This window comes from Eurytemora carolleeae, unplaced genomic scaffold (assembly GCF_000591075.1).
Source record: "Eurytemora carolleeae unplaced genomic scaffold, Eaff_2.0 scaffold155, whole genome shotgun sequence".
NCBI lineage: Eukaryota > Metazoa > Arthropoda > Copepoda > Calanoida > Temoridae > Eurytemora > Eurytemora carolleeae.
Genome location: NW_019396666.1, coordinates 235,154 through 261,776, shown reverse-complemented (window position 1 = coordinate 261,776; position 26,623 = coordinate 235,154). Strand labels below are relative to the sequence as shown.

The 26,623-nt window shown below is 32.0% G+C and overlaps 1 protein-coding gene across 4 annotated transcripts; it reads left to right on the top strand.

Annotated features, from left to right (window-relative positions):
• Nucleotides 1–395: 395 nt before the first annotated feature.
• LOC111707121 (carboxypeptidase N catalytic chain) lies at nucleotides 396–25,584 on the top strand. 4 transcript variants are annotated; one of them, XR_002766380.1, is made up of 19 exons: nucleotides 396–439; nucleotides 4,740–4,822; nucleotides 5,798–5,894; nucleotides 6,742–6,868; nucleotides 7,559–7,604; nucleotides 8,884–9,012; nucleotides 13,832–13,956; nucleotides 15,111–15,228; nucleotides 15,622–15,709; nucleotides 16,078–16,145; nucleotides 16,272–16,317; nucleotides 16,876–16,956; nucleotides 18,197–18,248; nucleotides 19,206–19,244; nucleotides 20,806–20,848; nucleotides 21,589–21,639; nucleotides 21,858–21,910; nucleotides 23,185–23,244; nucleotides 24,922–24,954. XR_002766380.1 is itself a non-coding variant. In XM_023480128.1 (19 exons), the coding sequence occupies exons 1-18, from the start codon at nucleotides 397–399 to the stop codon at nucleotides 24,991–24,993; spliced, it is 1,368 nt and encodes a 455-aa protein (XP_023335896.1). In that variant the 5' UTR covers nucleotide 396; the 3' UTR covers nucleotides 24,994–25,025; nucleotides 25,266–25,584. The 4 variants fall into 4 exon arrangements, 3 of the variants coding, with proteins under 3 accessions (XP_023335896.1, XP_023335895.1, XP_023335894.1); XM_023480128.1 differs by lacking the exon at nucleotides 21,858–21,910 and adding an exon at nucleotides 25,266–25,584 and having other exon boundaries at nucleotides 24,922–25,025; XM_023480127.1 differs by lacking the exon at nucleotides 21,858–21,910 and adding an exon at nucleotides 25,146–25,166 and having other exon boundaries at nucleotides 24,922–25,025.
• Nucleotides 25,585–26,623: the final 1,039 nt, after the last annotated feature.

Below are 26,623 nucleotides of genomic sequence, written 5' to 3'. Positions count from 1 at the left end.
GGGGAAGGAAGAGAGTGGGGGAGGTTTAATATGTTCGGAGGGGGGTGGGGGAGTGATACAGTACGAATTTAAGATATTTTGACCTATTTATATCGGTATAAATACTACTTCCCAACCCATTAAAAAGTTATATTTGGAGTGGAACTAAAATTAGTTTAAAACCAAGAAATTCAAAATTAGTTTAAAAATATTATGAAATGAAAGGATCATAGAAAAAGAAATTTGTCAGCTTTAAACCTGTTTCCTTCAATTGTAATCTCAAATTAAATTTCTGGCTGCATGGATAGTGTTTTGAAAATTTAAGTTTTCTTTCGTTTGGCACATAAAATATTTAATACTCATCTAACCTTCAAATAACCCCCAGGAAAAAGTTAATTATGGATATTTGCAGAAAGAATGAAGTTGTTTTTCATATCAACATTTTTACTCGGAATATCAGGTTTGTATAATTATAATTATATCTTGAAAAATAAGCAACAAAAACAATTTACATTAGAAAAATATACTTTTTAAAGTTTTCAACTCTATAAGGGGACTTTACATCCTCCGTTTGTAGAGTGTTCACTGGTTCATGCATGTCTCAATCACAACTTTACTTTTTCAACATCTTTCAATAGCAAAATAGAGGAAGATATGGTCTTTTTCCTATTTTGAGAAGTGACTCATCCTGAAAATTTCCTACATCGTCTCTGCTGCATTCATCATCCTTCATCAAGCACTTTTTTGGGAAACCATAAATTGGAATGATAAATTTTCAGATTGGAAAACTAGGATAAATCTTTATTCTTGACAGAATACGGTTGTGAATGAATGAGACCCATGTCCCTGTATATTAATAGAGGATCACTGAAACTACGTCATATAGTCCCATTAAATAGATTCTAGTTAGACCAATATAAAAATATCTTAAATTCTTGAAGATAATATGTTTATTGTTGGTATTTATAGTTCCTTGAAGAAGATGCGAAATTGGAACAATAAACCAATGACGTTAATCTTCAAATTGTGGGATAGAAATAGATATCAATATATATAAATTTGGCTTGTCTGGGTGTTTGGGTGTCTGTTTGTTCGTTTGTATCCAATAAACGTGAAAACGGCCGAACCGATCGGGCCCAAATTTTTTGAGGGACATCACGTGACCACAGGGAAGGTTTATGAATGTTAAAAATTTAAAAAAATGTGTTTTAAAGGTTTTTAATATTGTAAAAAAAATTAAATTCTTGAAAACCCGCGAATTTTTTTCTTTTAAATCCGCAAAAATTTTTCTTCTTTGTTTTAAAATGTAAACAAAAAGAACATGTTTATAGTATAATTCTTTTTTAATAAAATGTCAAAACGGCTGAACCGATCAAGCCCAAATTTTGTATGGGACCTCACATATCCATAGGGAAGGTTAATGGAACAAAAATCGGTAAAAAAAATCTCGGAAAAAAGGTGGATTTTATTTTTAAACATGGGCCAATACATAAAAAAATCCGCCAAAATTTGAAAATTATTTCAAATGGTCGACTACAACAGTTAAAGAAAAAATCATTTACTGTAAAGGGGACCGCCGAGTTATTTAAAAAAGAGATTTTTTAAAAAATGTTCAGAAAAAATAATAGTGCTGTTAGATTTTTTTCATTCTTATGTTTGGCCGTTGCCATCTTTTTATCATTGATTTAGCTTTTGAATGGGTTTGATATATATTTTAGGGGATAATAAGTCTAATGTTATTTTATCAACTGAATTGATGAATGCAAGTTTAGTGTATCATAATAAATTGTTTAAAATTCGGTGTTATTGATGCTCTAAACCTCACACAGATAAAAAATGTTTACAAATTACAAGAAAATAAACAAACAATCTTTGTAAGAATTGGCGTCAAGAAAATTGGCGTCAAATAAATAAAAGGGAAACGAACTCAGGTCATATGTATAAAAGATGTTTTGGCGGATAGCAATAAGACGAGGATTTAGATAACGACTAACTATATTTTAAATATAAAGTTACAAAGTTAAAAATATATATATATATCTCGTGGCTTCTAGCAACTCCCCTATTCTTCTCCTTGCCGCGAGAAGTTCTTCAAGGAAAGACGACTTTCATAGCCGCCACATAAATAATAGAACATTTTTCTATCTTTATAGAAAACTGCAATAGTTCTGCACAATTTAAGGAATTTGTGAAATTTAGAAAAACAAAATACAAGCCTTTAATCTCAATTAAAATTCACTTTTAAATACAAAATGTTAATGTATCATTCTGAACTATTTCATCATGTTGAGAATTTTTTTAAAAAAGGTTCTTGGTGGAAATAAAAGCCAAATATTTTTTTATTGGAGCCAAAATGCGGGGCGTGGAGACAGAATGGCGGGAGGCTTGGTGACGTCACTGAGGCTGGGAGACCAGTTTTGCGGGGCCGGGAGGTAATTCTGCAAATCCTGAGGTTCGGAGATCATTTTTGCGGGGATCATGGCGCCTCTGCACCCCCTCCCTCGTTCTGTTGATCATTCAGTTTGGTTTATCAATAGTTAGATACATTTTTTCACTTAGACAGAGAAAATCTATAAAGTCCAATTTTTGAAATTTCGTTAAAAGAGAGATACTAGGCGGAAAAATCAAAATTTCTAAACATTTTTGCGTATGATTTTAAACCAATGAAAAATCCTTTTTAGGCAATAGTGTTTATAATTCAAGAAATATAAAAGGCTCGATTTTCAGTTTTTCCAAAAAATAATTCAATTTTTCTCATCTGCATATTGTACAAAAGGCTTTTTCTTTTCAGTGTGTACCCAGGGTTACCCACAAAGGATGAGACTTAAAGACGACCTGAAACTCATTTAATATGACGATTTCAGGGTTGGATCAAGTCTTCTGTATGAAAGATAGCCTTTTTAATGATTTTAAAAAGAAAGACACAAATTTTTAGTTCCAGAGAATCATATTGGAAGGACCTGACAGTAAATATTCCTTACAGTCGTCTATGGAGTGTCATCTTTTGTGGGTAATTCTGTATCTGGTTTGATAAACAAAAAACCTTTTATTTATTGTCCTCGGTCATGAATTCTATCTTGGTGGGGCACAAGTTGGGTGAAGGGCAAACAAAACACACAAATGGAATCAAGGTGGGAAACATGCTATTTTCAATGGGGTTTCACACAAATCTGCCCCTTTGGTAAAAGTAAATTCAACCTGCTATATGAAGCATAAAGTCTGACCGCATCAATCTTGTTGCACGGGCTAGTCCTGTTCATAGAGCTAGGTACAGTACAAACTTTGACTGGAAAGGTTGACCCGGCTCGGAAATTCAAATGTACTATAACGGCTGCCCGTGTTTTCAGTATCTTAACGAAACTGTCAGTGTAATTTCAAATGACCCTCAATGCAAAAATGTCAATGTCCGATTAACAATTAACGGTTCCTTTGAAAGCTTTGTCTGATCAAGTATGAATTAGATATCCATGTTTTTCTTCATTTTAACTGTTTATTTCATTCGTGGTTTCTCTACAAGAGTGAATTGAAGGAAACACTTTTGAAGTCAGCAAAACGAAGTTACCTTTCACATTTTTGATCAGATGAAGGTGTCAAGGATACCGTTTTAAATTGCTATCTTTGCCCCTGGAGGGTCACTTGAAATTACGTTTACAGTCCCTTAAATAGAAAAACATCCTTGCTATATGATTCTCTCACATACAGGTGTTTTGCAACAAAAATGAAGGACAATATGGAATTTAAGTATGCCACTATTTAACTTCGGTTCATTTAAAACTAGACAGCTAGCTATAGATCAATAATAGGCTTATGCACTGTCCGAATTTAATGAACTTAAGCCGCGTCTCAAATTCCTCAAAAACCAGTTTCAATTAAGCGTCGGCTTAAATTTTGAAAAATGTAATACAATTTTAAGTGGAACCAACCATATTTGAGCTGCGGCTCAAATTTAAGCCGCTGCTCAAGTTCTTTAAATTCGGCCTCTGGGTGCTTCGCGCCCATCTTAAGATTTTATAATGTGCTCTGTTATCGTTTTTTCGTGAATTTTGAAAAATCAAGATTTAAGTCAAAGTTTTTTTCAGCTCTAACCATCCATAAATCTTCCTTGTGATCATGTGAGGTCCAACAAAAAATGTTGGCCAGCTCGGTTCAGCCGTATTGAAATTTATCGGTTAAAACCCAACCGACAAAAATAAACACCCAAACAGACAAGCAAAGTATATATATAGACTTTATAAATCAATACGGTACAGTGCAACAAATAATTGACCCCCTTCATAGTAAGATTAATGACATGCTGTTTGGTACAACACAACAATTTTAGAATTTTTCTACAGTGTTAACCAGAAAACAATGGAAGACGACATAAGTGTATTTGATGGCGTTACAAAGCAAATATTTTACCAGACACTTATAAAATTACTTTTTTGTGAAATGGGTCTGTTTACACTGCCCAATTGCTGTGTTTTATAGAGTAAGAACAAGTATATGTGCTTTATTCTAAATAGGTAAATAAACATATTTTAATATCCAGGAATATATGTTCTTGTCTTTGAGGAAGGAGACTGACTGGTTCCTGGATTCCGGTTTTCCTGTTCCCGTATTTTCCTCATAATTCTTTACTTTCATTTAATTCATTTAGAATTATTGCTGCTACAGTTTCATGGTTATTGAACTTTGTAAAGTCAAAACTTAAATGTCAAAGTCATTTACTTTTCCAGAGTTTTCTGGTTATCACTGTAATTTAATTTTTATTTTGTTAGGATATTCTGTTGATCCATCCCTACCCTTCCTACCCCCGGATAAAGTTATATTATCCGATTACCACAACCACAACCAGCTCCAGGTATAATCAGGATACATGGTAGATCCACCCCTACCAAGTCCCTACCCGTCCTACCCCGGGATAAAGTTCGATTATCCAATTACCACAACCACAACCAACTCCAGGTATAAACAGGATACATGGTGGATCCACCCCAACCATGTCCCTACCCTTCCTACCCCCGGATAAAGTTCCATTATCCAATTACAACAACCACAACCAACTCCAGGTATAATAAAGATACATGGTAGATCCGTCCCTACCATGTCCTTACTCGTCCTACCCCCGGATAAAGTTCCATTATCTAATTACCACAACCACAACCAGTTCCAGGTATAATTCCATTCTAGATAAGGTTCTACTATCCGAACACCACAACCACAACCAACTATAGGTATAAACAGTATCCATGGTAGATTTGTCCGTACCAAGTTCCTATCATATTTTATAAATTTTGAAATAAAGCCTAAAAGTCAGTCTTTGAACTTAATTATGGTAAAAGAGGTTTCAGAGATCTTTTGAATTAAGTTCACTAATCTTAATGGTGCAGTGCAAAACAGATTATCACGCTTCAGAAAATTACACTTATCTCCATAATCTTAGACTCCGTATAACTTTGCAACCTGATGTTGTAAACCTTTGATATTTTAAATGTAAACTGTTAAATCTAACATAATTCATAGTTTAAAATATCAAAGGTTTACAACATCAGGTTGCAAAGAAATGGGAATTAGAAATTCAGAGTATGTGATAAGAGTTCAGTTTTTCACATACAAAGGGACTGAATTTTTGCCACAAACTCATATTTTCTAATCCCTGTATCTTTGCAACCTTAAGTTGAAAACCTTTGATATTTCAAAAATAAACTGTTTAATCCAAAAATATCAAAGGTCTATAGCGACATCGGGTTAAAAAGATATGGAGATTAGAAAATCAGTGTTTTACATTCAAATTTAAAAAGAATAAAACAAAATACAAAATTAGATTTAACTCTAGGATATCTTGACCACACTTGCTACAGCAGATTTTGCTGAGAAATATAGGATCGGACGCAGCGTGGAGGGAAGAGAAATAGAAGCTATCAAAATATCAGGTCAAATCCTTCAACCTTTTCTTTAAGATTCAAATCTTGGAGACGTAATTTCGTTTAATGTTTGTTTATGTCCAATTATGTTATGTTTGCTTCAAACCGTTCAATTTGTCCAATTATGTTTGTTTCAAACCTTTTAATTTGTCCAATTATGTTCTGTTTCAAACCGTTTAATTTGTCCAATTAAGTCTGTTTCAAACCGTTTAATTTGTCCAATTATGTTTGTTTCAAACCGTTTAATTTGTCCAATTATGTTTGTTTCAAACCGTTTTTCCAATTATGTTTGTTTCAAACCGTTTAATTTGTCCAATTATGTTTGTTTCAAACCGTTCAATTTGTCCAATTATGTTTGTTTCAAACCGTTTTTCCAATTATGTTCTGAGTCAAGTCGTTTGACAAATTATGTTTATTTTACACTTTTTCAATATATTTAGCTAAAATACTAACAAAAGTGCCCGGCGTTGCCCGAAAAATTTTAAGAAAAAGATTGTAATTTGTTTAGCCTATGTTTCTCCCGGATACCCTTAATGCGTAACATTCTGAATCAAACACTTGGGGGTAATAAAGGTATTGGGGGGTACTCCCTCAAATAAGGGTATTTGGGGGTACTCCCTCAAATAAGGGTATTGGGGGGTACTCCCTCAAATAAGGGTATTTGGGGGTACTCCCTCAAATAAGGGTATTTGGGGGTACTCCCTCAAATAAGGGTATTGGGGGGTACTCCCTCAAATAAGGGTATTGGGGGGTACTCCCTCAAAAAAAGTCAACCAATTTGGTCAGCTATAGCTAACATATAAATGACATATATGAGCGAAGATCTCAATTATTATATAGATATTTCCTGGTTTAGGAGGACCAGGAAGTTTATCAGAACGACCTCTGTTAAAGCCGATGGTGAAGTATATTGGAAACATGCATGGAAATGAGGCAGTTGGAAGAGAACTACTTCTTGGCCTCGCTGTTCAATTGGTTAACATGTAAGTTTAAGATTTAGCTAAAGGGTTACCCACAAAGGATGATAAAGTAAAGACGACCCAAAATTTAGAAATATGACGCATTGTAGCTTGATTTTTGGTTTCTCCATTTCATTTTTGATAGTTTACTTGTAGAAAATTTCCTACTCCATAAGGGTTTCTCAAACCCATATCTATCCAGGTACAACTCAATCTCACTTTACTATCAATGTCAAACCAAACACGATCTCTTGAGCTATTAATGTCAAACCGGACATCTCATACACTATCAATGCCAAATACTTGGCACGATCTTGAGCTATCAATGTTAGCGATATTTAGTCCATACTTAACAATAAATCCCAGAAATAAACCAGTTTTGGCCTACAGTGCAAGGAAACAGACTAAAACAATCGTCTAGTAGTCTCATTCTTTGTGGGTACCCTTTAATTAGGCTGAATATAAACGGCTAAACCAATCTGGTCATTTTTTTAGAACCTCACATACGAACCCAGGCCTTACGCCTCGTAGACCTTTGACATTTCAAAATGTGACTTTTGTTAGATCAAATAATAAAAGTTTGAAATATCATAGGTTCCAAAGATACAGGGATTAGAACATCAGAGTTTGTGTCAAAGACTCAATTGCTTTAAAAGGTTGCCTCCAAAAATTTCGATTTTAAATTTGTTAAAATGGTAATAATTATAATTTTAGGTATGGTGAGGATGAGAGAATAACTAAACTGTTGAACACTGTTGAGGTATTTTTATTAATTTTCAATTTTATTTAAAGTTGGAACTTTATTGTAAAGTTTCGTTAATCTTGAAAGTTTTATCTCAATATCCAATGTGGGCAACTTTAAATTTGCGGATAAATCCCTCAAATTAAATTTTTAATGCAGAAAATGACCACCACGGGATATCAAAGAGGAATTAAATAAATTCTTGAGATTCAGAACACAACAGTTTTTACTTTTAATAATTCATTTAATTGTTAGAACAAACTATTATATTTTGTTCCTTATAACGAATAACGAATAAGAGTTATATAACAAATTAGAGTTATGTAACAGATTAGAGTTATATAACAGATTAGAGTTATACAACAGATTAGAATTATATAACAGATTTTATCTTTGCAACCCAATGTCGTAAATAATGTAAATTTAAAATACCACAAGTTTACACCTTGAGGTTCTAAAGATATAGGGATCAGCAAATTTGTGTTACAGGCTTTCTATTCACAATATTTTTGTTTTTCTCAATATCTCTTCGATGAGAGGAGTTCAAATTGAAAACATTTTACTTTAAAGTGAACCTTACTTTGATGTGATGTATATTCTAATTATGATTTAGGTCTGCCTTGTACCTACCATGAACCCTAATATCTAGATCCATCTTGTACCTACCATGAACCCTAATATCTAGATCCATCTTGTGCCTACCATGAACCTTAATATCAAGATCCATCTTGTACCTACCATGAACCCTAATATCTAGGTCCATCTTGTACCTACTATGAACCCTAATATCTAGGTCCATCTTGTACCTACCATGAACCCTGATATCTAGGTCCATCTTGTACCTACCATGAACCCTAATATCTAGATCCATCTTGTACCTACCATGAACCTTAATATTTAGATCCATCTTGTACCTACCATGAACCCTGATATCTAGGTCCATCTTGTACCTACCATGAACCCTAATATCTAGGTCCATCTTGTACCTACCATGAACCCTAATATCTAGATCCATCTTGTACCTACCATGAACCCTAATATCTAGGTCCATCTTGTACCTACCATGAACCCTAATATCTAGGTCCATCTTGTACCTACCATGAACCCTAATATCTAGATCCATCTTGTACCTACCATGAACCCTGATATCTAGGTCCATCTTGTACCTACCATGAACCCTAATATCTAGGTCCATCTTGTACCTACCATGAACCCTAATATCTAGATCCATCTTGTACCTACCATGAACCCTAATATTTAGATCCATCTTGTACCTACTATGAACCCTAATATCTAGGTCCATCTTGTACCTACCATGAACCCTGATGGGTTTGAAAGAGAACAAAGAGAGAATGTGAATGGTGTGGATCTAAACAGGAATTTTCCTACATGGAAGGAACTCGGGAATTCAAGAGAAGAACTTAAGGTAAAGAGAGGGGGGTAGAAATGGGAGTGTAAGGGTAGCGGGGGGGNGGCTTAAGAGTTGGAGAGGTCAACCGGTCAACCTGATCCTTTTCAAAATTTAATAATAAAATAAGATGTTTATGTGTTTTATGTTTTCAAAATGCACTTTTTGATTTACGTTTTTGATTGTAAAAGTGGAATTTACCCAATATAAACAAATAAAAAGAAGTAATCTCTCTTTGTTTGTTTGTATGTCTGATCATAACTCATAAACCCCTTGACCGATTTGCCTCAAATTTTGATTTGGGAACTCGGTAGAACCACGGGAATGTTCTTAGTTTTGTGATTCTTAATTCGACTTTTAAAGGAAAATTCTAGTTTCCCGATAAATCCTAATTTATGGCCAAGTACGAGTAAACGGCTGTATTAACTATGAGTTACTCGGGCAGCTCGGGGGAATTTAGCTTGTATATATATATATAAAGTATAAATTTTTATTAAGGAACTCGTCGAACCACGGGAATGTTCTAAGCTTGGTTTAAAAGTTTAAGTTGATAAGATCGGCTTTTATAGCAAAATTTAGTTTCCAGGGAAAGCTATAGTATAAAATAAGTTAAAAAATGTTATAAAAATTATAGCATTATTAAAACAAAAAGAAAAACAAAAGAAATGAAAGTGAAAAACATAAACATGGAGTGAAATCTGTTTAAACAATTACAAGACTTATTGAATGTGCTTCATCACCGCTTTAAAGTTTAAGAATAGTTTTCATGCACGCCGGCCTTGTCATACCCTGGTTAACACTATTTCAATGAAATTAGAAAGTATTTTGTAATTCTGCCTTCATGAAGTGGAGAACACAGTGGAACCCATAAAACTGTGGAATAGGGAAGACGAAGTTTAAGTTTAAAGTCAAAGAGAATAGAATATATGTTAGAGTGGAATTTACTAGAAAAGGTGTAAAACGGCCATTTTTTTGTACTGTTTCCATACTGCAGGTGTACTTTATTTGCGCTAAATAACCTTTTGGGTCCTGGAATATCATTTTATAGAAAATCTAAAATTAATATTAAAAGAAAACCAAATTATGAATTAGGCTGGTTTCATAATTGACCAATGATCATTTCACACAGATTCTATGCATTTCAGTTTACAAACGATGATTTTCCGTTATAACTATAAATCAAATGATGTTTTTTGTTCACCTAATTCATTACAAAGTTTAATTAACAGCTTTAAACAATTCAAAATTGAAATGGATAGTCTAGGGAACATGCTGTATTAATGTACTCTACTGCATATAATTTATGAACATTTACATAATTTGTACACTTTGAAATCACTTTCAGGCTGAAAGGGACTGAAAAAATTTAAACCGAGGGATTGTCTAAATTCCACTCTAATATATATTCTATTCTCTTTGTTTGAAGTATATGATGTCCTTAAAAATATCAGTAGCTTGGAAATCAGCTTATTACGTGACATGGTTTTCTGAACAAAAAAGAGTATTTTAAAATTATTGATTAATCAATGCATTTTTACTGCAGAAAGTTTTTTCTTTGTGCTGATTAGAATGAAAAATGATTCTTCAAAGATTGATCATGTAAGTGCAACCTTGATTTTAAGCGATTCTTAAAAGTTTAAGATTCTATTACCTCTCAATAGATCAACCTTTTATTAGATTCTGCCAAAGTTTAATCTATTCCACCACCGTTATATTAGATGCTATCAATGTTTATTAGATTCTATCATCGTTTTATTAGATTCTAGCACCGTTTTAACAGATTCTATCAAGGTTTATTAGATTCTATCACCGTTTTATTAGATTCTATCAAAGTTTAATAGCTTCTATCCACGTTATATCAGATTTTATTATAAAGGTTCTACCAACGTTTTAACAGATTCTATCAAAATTTATTAGATTCTAGCAACGTTTTATTAGATTTTATCAAAGTTTATTAGATTCTATCACCGTTTTATTAGTTTCTATCAAAGTTTATTAGATTCTAGCAACGCGTTTTATTAGATTTTAAAAAAGTTTATTAGATTCTATCAACGTTTTAACAGATTCTATCAAAGTTTATTAGATTCTAGCAACGTTTTAATAGATTCTATCAAATTTTATTAGATTCTAGCAACGTTTTAACGGATTCTATCAAAGTTTATTAGATTCTAACAACGTTTTATTAGATTCTATCAAAGTTTATTAGATTCTAGCAACGTTTTATTAGATTCTATCAAAGTTTATTAGATTCTAGCAACGTTTTATTAGATTCTTTCAAAGTTTATTATATTTCTCAACCTTATATCAGATTCATTAAAGCGAAAGAAAATGAAATAATTGTTTGGCACAATTCTTTTAGTACTTCCGAGTGGGCGTAGAGTTAAACAAATTCTGTTTCAATGTATCGCTGTCTTATAAGATTCATATAAAAAATGTAAAGCATTTAACTAAAGCTTTTATTATAGTTCTAGCAGATTCTTTACAGCACAGATGTTTATGATTTTTACTCGTATTATATAATCATGAATCTAAAAAATGGGTTCTTAAACAATTCACGCTTAGTTCATCAAAAATACATTAAAAACTGTTCATCAACATTTTATTAGATTAAATGAGATTTTATAAGATTTTTGAGATCCTATTAACTTAATATTTGAAAGTATTGAATTACATTGTCTATTTTGATTTGCCAAAATAAAGAAAAATTGCCAAGACCTTTAAGTGGTCGAGCACAATTTATCAATTAAGTTCAGACTTTAAAAAAATTTTTATGATGAAACTATTAAAACTGATTTTTTTCTGATCCAACAATAGAAATATCTAAAGAGCTTTTTTTATCAAGAATCTTTCGTAAAACTGGCATTGAAAACTGATCAAAAGAAGAAAAATCGAAGAATATGCATAGAAAGTTTAAAGAAGGTTTTAAACAAAAAAAGTTTTGTTATCTTTTGAATTCTGTTTATTAAAATAAATTAAAAACTGACGGTTTTCACCAAGCCGCCTCAAGGTTAACTTCACTTCACTTCATTTAATTAAAGTGAGTGTTTACAGAAAGGGTTATATGCCATTTCAATTATTGATTTACAATCAATAAAACTCTGTAGGCTAAATTCAAAATGACTATTTTTATTTGAACGTTTTTATGTTATGCGTGTTAGCTTTTATAGGTAATTTCAAGTAACTTTAAAAAAGAGTGGTATTTTCGATTAACAATGGTACCCATAAAGCTTAATTTGATTGACATAATCATGTTAATCAATTTAAAGATTGATTTTTTAAAATTACCTTTTATCTACGAAAGCGCATCAGTGTTGTGGACAAATTCTTTTGGATTCATTGGAGACGCATGAAACGTTTCCACGATTACTGAGTTTGAGCGCAAAGTCGACATTCAAAGTCATGAATTAGGGTGGGTACGTTTTCAGAATCGTTTTTTTTTAAATTACTAATTAACGACGACGAAAACATATAGTAAAAATCTATTGTAAACAAAAATTGTTAATAAATCGAAGTTAGAATTAATTATTCCCTTTATCATCATTATATTGAATTTCTTTGTTTCTAGGAATTTGTTAGCAGATTTCTTCAAATTCTTCAAATGTCGTCTTTTTTAATAAAATTCCAGAAAATCTGCGGAAAATCTTTGTGATTAAAGAGAGATTATGGAATCTAATAATTGAATAAGATCATATTTTCGATGAAAAGAGTTAATTTTTATTTTCTCAACCTGTTCCTAAACATCTAATTAGTTTACCATTCTGAAAATTTATCCACCCAAATGTACGATTTTGAACGTCGACTTTGCGTTCAAACTCAGAATTTACAGATCTTTAAAAGTGTTATATGTCACAAATGAATCCTAAAGAATTTGTCCACAACTCTGCATACTCAAATTAACTACCTTACATTGCCGGTCTGTCCCTTTAAAAAAAAGATACAAAATCGATCATTGTAACAAGTTAATTTTTGCATCATTTTGGGATTGTTTTTGGGTAATTTTTTTCTTGTTCAGAAATACAATTTTGAAAACATATGCTTTTCTTACACTAGACAAAAAAATGACCCATCGATCATTGTAACAGGTTAGTTTTTGCATCATTTTGGGATTGTTTTTGGGTAATTTTTTTCTTGTTCAGAAAAACAATTTTGAAAACATATGCTTTTTTTACACTAGACAAAAACTAACTGAATGAACATCACTTGTTGTGTATCAGACATCTCTTTAAATGGAACATGACTTAAAGTTTGAAGAGAAGTGACTGTGAGACACATACATCCTTATACCTGAATAGCATCATAGGACATATTGTACACACTTCAGCTTTACAAGATAAATGTAAGTTGCAAAAATTGAACATTAAAAGTGCAGACCCTTTGTGCGTCCTGATGTGAACAAACTTTACTCAAATGGACGCACTATTGAGGACGTACGAATGTGTTATTTGAAACTAAACTTTTCCTCTAAAATTCAACCGCCTCAACTTTTAAATCTTTAAATCAAGGTAAAACATTTCCCGTGGTGCTACCGAGATGCCCAACCAAAATTTGAGGCAAATTGGTCAACAGGTTCATTAGCTTTGTAAGTTGGACATGCAAACATACACACAGAGATAGTATATATATATATATATAAACTGGCTAAAGTGCTCGGCGTTGCCCGTAAAATTAAAAAAAAAGTTTGAAAAAATATGATTTGTTATCTTTTGTTTCTCCCAGGGTACCCATGAGTTTCCTCAACAAAATTCAGCCAATTTGGTTCAACCATGGTTCAATCGTTTGGCCAGCTATAGCTAACATATAAATGTATTTTATTATATAGAGATTAATGTATTAATAGAAAGGAAAGGAGAAGGAGACTGCAGCAATGATAGATTGGATTCTTGACAATGATTTCCTACTTTCAATAAACTTTCATGATGGTGCTGTAGTTGCTAACTACCCTTGGGATGATAGAAACATGAGGAAACAATTAATATTTATACAAAGTTTGTTGTTGCATCATTCGAGAGAGAGAACTGGGTGAATTTAATATTATTGTTGCATCATTCCAGATATAACTGGGTACACCTATTATTATTGTTGCATCATTCCAGCCAGTATTAGGCATAATTTGTATTATTAATCCATCATTTCAACTAGAATTTGGGACAATTCACTTTTTTATTGCATCATGCCAGCTAGAACTAGGTAAAGTTAATGTTAATTTTGCATCATTCCAACTAGAACTGAGTAAAGATAATGTTATTATTGCATCATTCCAAATATAACTGGGTAAAGGTAATGTTATTGTTGCATCATTCCAGCGAGAACTGGGTAAATTTAATGTTATTGCTTCATAATTCCAGATAGAACTGAGTAAAGTTAATGTTATTGTTGCATCATTCTAGATAGAACGGGGTAAATTTAATGTTATTGTTGCACCATTCCTTAAAGTACAGGGTAAAGCTAATGTTATTATTGAATCATTCCGGTTAAAGCTTGTTTTTAATGTTAATGTTGCGTCATTCCAACTATAATTGGACAATTGTGTCAGTAGTGCAACATTTTAGCAAGGTCTTGGCAACTTTAACGTCGTTGTTGCATCATTCCAGATAGTGATTGGCAAAATAATGTTATTGTTGCATCATTCCATCATTTCAACTAGAACTTTGAGACAATTCACTTTATTATTGCATCATGCCAGCTAGGAATGGACAATGTTCATATTTTTATTGCAAAATTCCAGCTAATGTTTCTGAGCTAATCATTTAAAATTTGAATCTGTTTTTATTTTCTTTCAAATATGTCTGATTTTAAAGAAAATTTCAGTTACAAATTATTTTCATAACAGAAAATAGAAAAATTATTCCACTGTTTTCTTATCAGTATTTCACTATAGATATTACATTGTTTGATGTACAATTGATGGATTATTCATAATTGTTAAATTTGATTATTTACAGATTTCTATTTTTTTTTCTGAAAAATATTGCATTTTTAATTTTAAATATATATGGACATATTTTCAGATTATTAAATCAAATGATTATTAAGTTTTTGAGGAGAATTGACATTTTATTGATTGATGAAACATTTGATTAGATTGATTATTTTATAAATAAATATATTGTCTGCAGACCCTCTACTGTATCTAAACGGTTTCTTTCTGATGGGGAGAATAATAGATCCCCGGACACCAAGGTCTTTGAGAACCTGGCCAAGCTTTACTCATCCAGGCATACTACTATGCATGTTGTAAGTATTTAAGTGAAATCTATTGATTTCAGGGGGTTATCAGGCCCCAACGAGTGCTGAGCCTCCCCCCCCCCCACCTGGAAAGAGAAAAAAAATTGAGCCCCCCCTAGACAAAAACATGAATACGCCCCTGTGATAAATGTATGTGTACGCCTCTGAATTCCTACTTATAGATACTTATTGAATAGCTGTCATATCAAGATTACCTTTTATCATCCCTGAATGATCGTATTAAGTTGCAGTTACACTTTATTTCACAAAAATATGAAAAATTAAAGTTAAAAAAAAAACAGAATTTTGACATGCGTAGTTGGCTTTATGTAGATATTTCAGAGAAAAGTCATAGAGTCACTTTTTTTCAAATTGAAAATCTTGAAATTTTTTTTTTGTCAGGGTGGAGCCAGCTGTGTGTCCGCCGGGTCCTTTGATTACTTTGAAGATGGAATCACTAATGGAGTTGATTGGTATCCAATCGCTGGAGGTATTTTTAATCTAAACCCAAATTATATTTTTTTTTCATAACTCTAAAAGTGTTGCTCTGAGGCTGTTAAAATTTTCATACTTTTTCTCAAAACTGGATTAATCACGAACTAACTAATTCCTTCGGTACACTTCCTAAATACCTATTTTTTTCTTTGCCGACATAAACCTCTGTTTTGGCCCATTTTTATATAGTGCATGGTTGTTTTTCATATAATGTTTAGCTTTTATATAAAAGCATAATTTTTGCAAAGAAATTTAGCAAACTTTTTTGCACACACTCCTTACAAGTGAATGTGCAAGTACTCTTTACATGCTAAAAAATGGCATGATCAAGAGACTAGAATACTTAACTTTGATAACTTTCAGGTATGCAAGATTTTAACTATCTATTTACAAACTGCATGGAGATAACTGTCGAACTATCATGTAATAAGGTATAAAAATAACACATATTTTGATCTTACATTATAAAATTTGAACTTTTATTTTTTGATGCTATGATTTTAAATTTAAAAAAAAAAATTTTTCTTAATTCCGTAATGTTTTGTTTGATATTTCAGAAACCTGGAGCTGACAAATTACAGGGTGAATATGCTAAAAATATTGGTGAGTTAAATACTTTAAATACTTTAAACATAATTTTCATATTAGGAGCATAATTACAGGGACTGGATCAGTAATTTCAATAAAAGATGACAGTGTCCGATTCACAATCATTAACAATGTGGAAGAAATTGTCGTGCTTCTAGGTTTAAAAGTGTTTTATTCTGACAATTCCATAATGCGTTCCTGTAGTAAAAATATGCAAGTTGCTTTTAAGGGTACCGTTGTGAATAGGGCTTAGTCATCTTAGCATGGATGGTCACTTCAAACCGTGTTTACAGTCTCTTTAAATCAATCTTTCCGCTCAAAGATGTTCCTGAGGACCAAAATGATCGAAACTTTGAGCGATATAATGTTTGCCAAATGGTCCTCAAAATGTGTCCTTCCGTTTTTTCGAAAATAGATTTAAAATCAGATATTCATATTAAACTAGGCCTAAGCTTGAACTCCAGATGTAATCAAGTTTATTGAAATCTGTCTCGATACAAACAAACCCTGGCAAACATTTTTTTAGAATTTACTCTTGAATTTGCGTGAGATATTCTTTTTTTGTATTTTAAGAATCAATGTTGGCGTACATTGAGTCCGCAGAGAAAGCAGTGAGAGGACTGGTAATGGACTCAAACAACAATCCCGTAGCAGGTAAACTTTCATTTTCATCATTCCGTAGTAGGTTGACTTTCATTTTTATTATTTCTTAGCAGGTAAACTTTCATTTTTATCATTCCGTAGCAGGTAAACTTTCATTTTTATCATTCCGTAGCAGGTTAACTTTCATTTTCATCATTCCGTAGCAGGTTAACTTTCATTTTTATCATTTCGTTGTAAGTAAACTTTCATTTTTATCATTCCGTAGCAGGTTAACTTTCATTTTCATCATTCCGTAGCAGGTAAACTTTCATTTTTATCATTCCGTAGCATGGAAACTTTCATTTTTTATCATTCCGTAGCAGTTAAACTTTCATTTTTATCATTCCGTAGCAGGTTAACTTTCATTTTTTCATTTCGTAGCAGGTTAACTGTCATTTTTATCATTTTGTAGCAGGTAAACTTTCATTTTCATCATTCCGTAGCAGGTTAACTTTCATTTTTATCATTTCGTAGCAGGTAAACTTTTATTTTCATTTTCATCATTCCGTAGCAGGTTAACTTTCATTTTCATCATTCCGTAGCAGGTTAACTTTCATTTTCATCATTCCGTAGCAGGTAAACTTTCAGTTTCATCATTTCCTAGCAGGTAAACTTTTACTTTTATTTTCATCATTCAGCAAGTAAACTTTCATTTTCATTATTCCGTAGTAGGTAAGCTTTCATTTTTATCATTCTGTAGCAGGTAAACTTTCATTTTCATTTTTCCGTAGAAGGTAAGCTTTCATTTTAATAATAGCGTAGCGGGTAAACTTTCATTTTCATTCTTTCTTAGCAAGTGAACTTTCATTTTCATCATGCTGTAATTGTCCTGTTGTGGGTGAGCTTTTATTTTTATTATTCCCTATTTTCCTTTCGGGTAAACTTAAATCTTCATCATTCCAAAGCAGAGGCCAAATTTAAAGAATTTGAGCGGCGGTTTAAATTTAAGCCGCGGTTTAAATATGGTTGGTTCCAGTTAAAATTGTACCAAATGTTTCAAGATTTAAATCGGCGCTAAATTTAAACCGGGTTTTGGCAGATTTAAACCGCGGCTCAAGTTCTTTAAATTCCATCTCAGGACAACTTTTAATTTTTCTCATTCCCTAGTGATTAAATTTTCATCATCATCTTTGCAGACCTTGATAAATATTTTTATTTTATTTCTAATAAACTAGAGTTAAACGTTCATTTTTATCAGTTTGTGATTTCCTACAAATTTTTTTTTTATGATAATTGATATTTTTGTATTTAGATGCTGAAGTGATAGTTGAGGGGGAGGGGAAGATAATCACAACAACGAGCAGGGAAATATCTTTTCATCATTTTATTATTTAGATATTTGAAATACAGTAGGGCACTGTACTGATCTGTCATATAATAAGTTTTTTTTGCGAAGAACCTCAAAAACGGCGTCAAAAATAAAGAAACGATTTTCTTTTTATTCTTTTTTCTTTCAAAATCATAATTAAATTAAATAAAATTTTCCCATAACATTATTTTCCGTCGTTCATTTGGATGTTTTACACAAAACAAAAAGACATGATCACGTTTAAAATTCAATAGGAATTTAAATTAAAGAAATGAAAATGAATTGAATGAAAATAAATTGAATGAAAATGAATTGAATGAAAATGAATTGAATGAAAATAAATTTAATGAAAATGAATTAAATGAAAATGAAAAAGAAAATGAATTGAATGAAAATGAATTGAATGAAAACGAATTGAATGAAAATGAATTGAATGAAAATGAATTGTATGAAAATGAATTGAATGAAAATGAATTGAATGAAAATATTGAATGAAAATGAATTGTATGAAAATGAATTGAATGAAAATGAATTGAATGAAAATGAATTGAATGAAAATGAATTGAATGAAAATGAAATGAATGAAAATGAATTGAATGAAAATGAACTGTGTGAAAATGAATTGAATGAAAATGAATTGAATAACAATGAAGTGAATGAGAATGAATTGAATGAAAATGAATTGAAATAAAATAAATTGAATGAAAATAAATAGAATGAGAATGAATTGAATGAAAATGAATTGAATGAAAAGGAATTGAATAAAAATGAATTGAATGAAAATGAATTGAATGAAAATGAATTGAATGAAAATGGATTGAATGAAAATGGATTGAATGAAAATGAATTGAATTAAAATGAATTGAATGAAAATGAATTGAATGAATATGAATATTGTGTCCTTGTTGTTGACATATTTTTAAAAAATAAATTGAAAAAAAGATTTTAAAAGGGGAGAATATTGGAGACTACTGATCCCAGGGAAATACAGGTTAGTTACAATCTTCGTGAACTTTTTATTTTTAATCGGTGGTTTTGGATTTGAACCGGCGGTACGTAGTTCAGCCAGGTTTGCCAGGTTTGCAATTGTCTGTATTTCCAGACTTTTAAAACACTCGCAGCTCTTTCTTTTAACAGTTTTAGCTTGTCAAGTCGCCATTTTATCTTCATATAATTTCGGTGATTTTTCCCACTTACATTCATGAAATTCTAAATAAAATTAGACCGGTGTCCTGTATTGAGCAGATTCTTTCTTGGGGCGGACTCATCCAACTCTTGAAGTTGTAACCATTTAACACAATGGTAGACATAAAAATCAATGTTAAAACATTAAAAATTATTAGTTGACATTTATTAAATACCTATTTAGTTCTTAAATGTGTTTAAAGGGGGTAAAAAGGCAAAGAAAAGGTTATTTCCTCTAGAAAGTCGACCTCCATTCAAATCATCCATCAATTAATATTTACTCGAGACATAGTTCTATTTTAATGTGTTTTCAAATCAAAATACATTCATAAATATCGGAAAATGTCATAACATTGCTTTTTATGTATAACATTGTGTTGAAATGCTTAAAATGGAGTCCGCCCCAGGTAAGAGTCCGCTCCATGCATGACACCGGTAATAAACGTGCTACAAACGAATGCAACGTTAGTATTTATTTTATATATATACATGACCAAGATATAAAGCTAAATTATTACAAAACATTTATAAATAATATTCCTTGGAACTCTGTAACTTAAAAAAAAAATCGATCAGCCCTGTAGTAATTTCCCCGCGTCCTGTATACGCCCCTGATAATGATAAGAATGACACCTAAACATTGTCACCGTATTGTTTGTGTGGGTGGTTGGGATTATAAAAATGAATTCTGACGTGGTAATATAAATAAATATACTCTAACTAATAATGTGAATAATATGGACTAAATATAGCTTAATGAAATAGAAATAAATATATGCACGTTGTACGTACTTTCCACAATGATACATTATTTATAATAAGTTTATTTAGAACATGTTTATAGAAGTTTATGACAACATATCGTAATGAATGATTTATTAGAAACATTTCTTTCATACTTATAAATGAGATTTTTTCTCAGAAGGAACAAAAAAATGAAAGATTCTATCTATTTACTTCATTGTAATGGGTAGTATTAAGTGCGAAAAAGTTGTTTGTTTAAGATCAAGATGAAAGTACATTTTTATTTTGATCGAGAACAAACTAGTAAAATTAAAAATCACAGCAAAAACTTTTTCGCACGCATGATACCCATTTCAATAACATATATCTTTATACTCAATTTTACTCAAATTATTTAAAAGCAGGTCGATAAATTAGGTATGAAATTTGAAATTTAATACCAGGGTGAAAATGTTACTTTTTAGCCCTGTTATAAGGCGATAATTTCTTAAAAACAATTAAAAAATTTTCTGCTAATTTTTTAATTCATTTGTATAGATATATTTACTAATGCTAACGAAATAAAAGTAATATACTGAGTATTGAAGACAATGTTTTATAAACAATTAAAAAAATACTGTTAGGTTTAAAGCTGTTGGGAACGGCCAGGAAAGTGACTGGACTGAGGTATTATAATCTATATATAAATTTGGATTGTCAGTCTCTCTGTTTGTTTGTATCCAACAAACGGCTGAAGCGATCGGACCCAATTTTTTTGTGGGACATCACGTGACCACAGGGAAGGTTTATGAATTTTAAAAATTAATAAAAGTGTTTTAAAGGTTTTTAATTTTGTAAAAAAAAAAATTCTTGAAAATCCGCGAATTTTTTTTTAAATCCGCAAAAATTTTTTCTTCGTTGTTTTAAAATGTAAACAACAAGAACATGTTCACAATTTAAATAGAATATGGGCGCGAAGCGCCCTAAAAGCCTAGTAATATAAATAATGATTTCTAATTTCGTTTAAATTATGAAAAAAAATTTTACAATAAAAATGAAAGATTAATGATGATTTTAATATTTTTCACATTTGTTTATTTTGTTTTTTAATTCATCTTCTGACAGTTTGACAAACAAAAAGTATTATTCGACGCTTATTCCAAAAAAACGTAATTTTGAAAATATGTTTTCTTTAGAAAAGAAAAACAAAATACTAGTAATATCTATAGTTAAAGAAATTTTATTTTAAAAAAGATTTATTGTTTTTTTTTGACAAAAGAAAAAAGTTATTGTTATATTGTTAAAGGAAATATAACGAAACTTGGTTACAAATAATAAAATCTTACATTTCTGGGTTTAAAAAAAAATCTTTTAGACAATAGTTTGTTTTTATTTAATATATTTATTTAATTTTAAAACTGAAAAAGGTTGATGTTACTGATGGCCCAGGTCCTAGGATTGACCTCAGATTAACAAAGGTACGTTTTTACCATTTTGAATATTTTTTTTTTGATGCCGTGCTACATGACGTCATTACAAATCGAAATACTGTTTTCATTTCGAAAAAAGCGAACAATTTGTTTAGAGTTTAAATCATTTTGGGAGAGGGGGGGGGGAGGAATCATGGTTCGTCAAAGGCGGTAAAACGTTTTTAAACCTTAGATTTCTGATTAAAGGTTCAAAATATTATTATCAGGGGGAGCGGGGGGAGCTCTTTGGCTGGCTTTACACGGATTCAAACAACTAGAGGTAGGGCTGGGCACGTTACAGGAATAGGGCTGGACTCGTTACAGGACTAGGGCTGGGCACGTTACAGGACTAGAGCTGGGCACGTTACAGGACTAGAGCTGGACACGTTACTGGACTAGGGCTGACACGTTACTGGATTAGGGACGTTACAGGACTTGGACTGGACACGTTACAGGACTAGAGCTGGGCACGTTACAGGGCTAGGACTGGGCACTTTAAAAGGACTAGGACTGGGCACGTTACAGTACAAGGGCTGGGCACGTTACATGACTAGGGCTGGGCACATTACAGGACTAGGACTGAGCACGTGACAACATTTTTAATCCGATCACTGATAGTTAGTAAAATTATTAGGCCCATACCACTCAAAACTAAAGTAAATTGTTTAGTTAAAGTAAGTGTTTATTACAATTTACTTTCTCTTTTTGTCTAGTCCTCTGTAATGCGAAACCATTTGTTTATTTTCATTTCTTGGTGTCATTTTTCATTTCTTGGCGTCATTTTTAATTTTTTGGCGTCATTTTTCATTTCTTGGCGTCATTTTTCATTAATTTCAAAATAACTTCCGTTTTTACAGAAACTTTGCTCAGCCCTCCTTGAACAAATTCAAAAATATCCTTAGCTAAAGTGCGAAAGTAAAATCGAGATTTGTTAAAATACTAGTAACGGAATTGTGCACAATTATTGGTGTCACTGTATTTCTATAGAAATGCGCTAGAATTTCCTGGATATGTCGTTTTATTTTATTTAAGCGTGCTCAGACAGCATTTGATCTTGATATCCATCGTGGTAAATTTTTTGAGGGATCGATTCAAGTGCTTGATCTCTCGATTAAAGTGATCACGTTGAAGTACGAATTCCGCAATGTCTCCATAGGACTGCACAGATACGGATTAATGATTGTTTATCCACAGGTCGAATTTGAAGAATTTAAACCGCGTCGCTGAACCGCCAAAAACCGGTTCCATTTCACGTGGAACCAATCATGTTTGAGCCTCGTCTCAAATTTGAGGGTCAAATTCCTTAGATTCGGCCTCAAGATCCATGTCCAAAAGTTTTGACCCAATACAAGCTTAAATGTTCTAGTCACTATATCTTTGCGACCGGATAATGTAAACCTTTGATATTTCAAATTTATATTATTTGATCATAGTTTGAACTATTAAACGACATGATTGAAAAAAAGGGTTTACTAAATCACAGTATGTGGCAAAAACTCGAATTCCTTTGTGTTGGGTCAGAACTTGTTCAGCTGATTTTGTTATTTGTTTCAGGCGGCTGAAGAAACAACTGTGAATCCAAATACAACAATTGAGAATGAAAATGATATCAAGGAAAACATCTTTAACAAATTTCATGAATCTAATTTTTTTAAAATTTAATTCTAATTTTCATTAAGCGACAAAGAAATTGAGTCTTTGCCGCTAACTCTGATTTTCTAATCCCTATATCTTTGCAACCCAATATCTTAGATCTTAGATATTTCAAACTATAAATTCTGTTGGATCAAATATTCTAAGTTTGAAATATCAAAGGGTTACACCATCAGGTTGAAAAGATAACGGGAGTTAAAAATTAGAGCTTGTGGCTAAGACTTAATTTCTTTGAAATCCACAAGTAGGGGAGAAAAGTATTTATATAAACTTTTGCTTAAAAATATATAACATGATTCAAAACAGGCTGGCTTGTAAAAATGGGGAATGAAGACGACATGCACGTGCGGTGCTCTAAAAACTGGAATGCTTCTAAATGGACCTCAAAACCCGGAATGTTTATAAATTGACCTCAAAACCCGGGATGTTTATAAATTGACCTCAAAACCTGGAATGCTTATAAATTGACCTCAAAACCTGGAATGTTTATCAATTGACCTCAAAACCTGGAATGTTTATAAATTGACCTCATAACCTGGAATGTTTATAAATTGACCTCAAGAGTAACTATGTATAAAAAAGAGTGCATAATTTCTGTATTTGATCTCTTGTACAAGGGTAACAACGTATAAAAATCATAAGTATTTTCATTAAAGAAGAAGAAAAAAATAAAATAAGAACTCTTAAATTTTCTTATTAAATAATCAAGTAAATGTTTGAGGACATTCTTAAAATTCTTTTAAAATTATAACAATATTCATTTTATTTCTACCCTAGTTGATACCATTTTTTCATTCAGCAATCTGTTAAAATGACTTTTTTCTTAAAATTTTAAACACGTCATTATTCTTGTTACTTGGGAAAACACTATAAGCTATGACATCCCTTTGTATTTTAAAGGTGGGGCTAGTCCTCTGTAATNATTTCCAATGTATATAGTTAACAAATATATATATATAGAAGAATACCGGGACGATCTGTAGTCACCTAGACTAATTTCCAATGTATATAGTTAACAAATATATATATATAGAAGAATACCGGGACGATCTCTAGGCACCTAGACTAATTTCCAATGTATATAGTTAACAAATATATATATATAGAAGAATACCGGGACGATCTCTAGGCACCTAGACTAATTTCCAATGTATATAGTTAACAAATATAATATATATAGAAGAAGCCAAAACCAAAGTTATTTCAGTGACTTAAGCGTTTTACCGTATTTAGTAAACTCTTGTTCATTTCAAGTACCGGGTCGACTTTTAACCAGCTAGAGCAAGCTGTACAGTAAAATAACAGCCTATGTAAGGCAAACCAGGACAGGCGCCAAATGAATGATCCCCTTTTAGTGAAATTTATGTAGTGTGTGTGCATACTGTACAACTTGTTCTAGCAGCCTAAAAGTTGGTTTAGTAATTATAAGGAATCTGATTTTCTAGTAATATTAATCTGTAATATTAATGATTAAACGATTACGTCAATGACCAATTGTTGTTACATTAGTTTCCGCGTCCTTTGGCGGTTATGTTGAAAGGGGGTCTGACTTGATTTCCACGGAATGATGATTGACAATTTATTTATTTATTTATTTATTTCTTTTCTTGGTTTGTTAAAGATGATGTTTTTCTGCAGGGTATCCAGGTAGAAATAGCTCCTGGTTGGTGTTTAGAGATAACAATATTCAGACTACCCGGCTGGTGCTAGTCCTAGACTACAATATTTAGACTACCCGGCTGGTGCTAGTCCTAAACTACAATATTTAGACTACCCGGCTGGTCCTTATAGTCATAGACTACAATATTCAGACTACCCGGCTGGCGCTAGTCTTAGACTACAATATTTAGACTACCCGGCTGGTGCTAGTCCTAAACTACAATTTTTAGACTACCCGGCTGGTGCTTATAGTCATAGACTACAATATTCAGACTACCCGGCTGGCGCTAGTCCTAGACTACAAAATTTAGACTACCCGGCTGGTGCTAGTCCTAAACTACAATATTTAGACTACCCAGGTGGTGCTAGTCCTAGACTACAATTTTTAGACTACCCGGCTGGTGCTAGTCCTAGCCTACAATAATTAGACTACCTGGCTTGTGCTAGTCCTAGACTACAATATTCAGACTACCTGGCTGGTATCTTAAATATATGTTTATGACGTGAATTCCTGTACGGACCCAGGACCCGGATCCGCATAAACACCGCTGGCAAGAATTATAATTTCTGTAAAAATATTTATCTTTAGAGCTGTTCTAATCTAGCTAAATCTTGCTTTCCAATAAACCTAATTATATTCTAGAAGTAATTGCATTAATAGAACAGGATATAAAGATCCAGGATGTTATCATTTCATCGTGTCATAGCGTCAATGATAAAACAGAATTAGAATTTTCTTAAATTCGTCGTCATCGTAAACCTAATACTTTAAGCGAAACATAAACATATACTTATAATTTTATCAGAAACATACATTTAGATCAATGCCCCGGATATTTGGGGGAAAGCAACAAACACCAATTTTACATCCAACCCCCAAATGACGTCAAAAATGAATTTGCGGCATGCGCTCTTCCCTATGACATTCTATTTTTACACCTGTGTTGTCGACAGGTGCACTTGTCCTGTAAAGAAAGTCTACCCTCTTATGTGTTTTAATCATTTCAACACAATTTTATACTTCAAAACATCCGACACCCAAATGACGTCAAAAATGAATTTGCGGCATGCGCTCTTCCCTATGAAGTCCTATTTTTACACCTGTGTTGTCGACAGGTGCACTAGTCCTGTAAAGAGAGTCTACACTCTTATGTGTTTTAATCATTTCAACTCAATTTTATACTTCAAAACATCCGACACCCAAATGGCGTCAAAAATGAATTTGCGGCATGCGCTCTTCCCTATGAATCAATCCAGATACAACTCTCTCAAACTCTATACTCTCTACCGAGAGCTAACACGTCTGATCGACTGTAATAAAACAGAGTTTATATTGAATTAACTATATTTTAGAATAAGTTACAAATAAAGATTAAATCGACCGATAATACGGTCAGGTGATTATAACGTAATATTTATATATACAGGTAGGTTCAGGTTTCCAAGATATGGGGGTTATTGCTATATTTATTACATATCAAGTATTTAAGATCATTGATCAAGAGATTTGTAGATCTTGAGATTCATTCATATTTGTATTCAACTACAAAGCACGAGATAATACAAATAAAAAATCACAATTTACTATGTAGTTTGGCCTTACCTAACCAGAGTAGGTTGTTGGTTGGCCCATTATAAGCGAATGAGAATTGTAAATAAATATATGGGTGTACACTGTACA

Bases quoted from the DNA above. Each gene is read 5' to 3' on its own strand.
- LOC111707121 (XM_023480128.1), top strand. From the start codon at position 397: ATGAAGTTGTTTTTCATATCAACATTTTTACTCGGAATATCAG. The intron at 5,895-6,741 runs GTCAAATCCTTC...TTCCTGGTTTAG, and splicing joins AGAAGCTATCAAAATATCAG to GAGGACCAGGAAGTTTATCA. The intron at 16,957-18,196 runs GTAAACTTTCAT...TTTTGTATTTAG, and splicing joins AAACAACAATCCCGTAGCAG to ATGCTGAAGTGATAGTTGAG.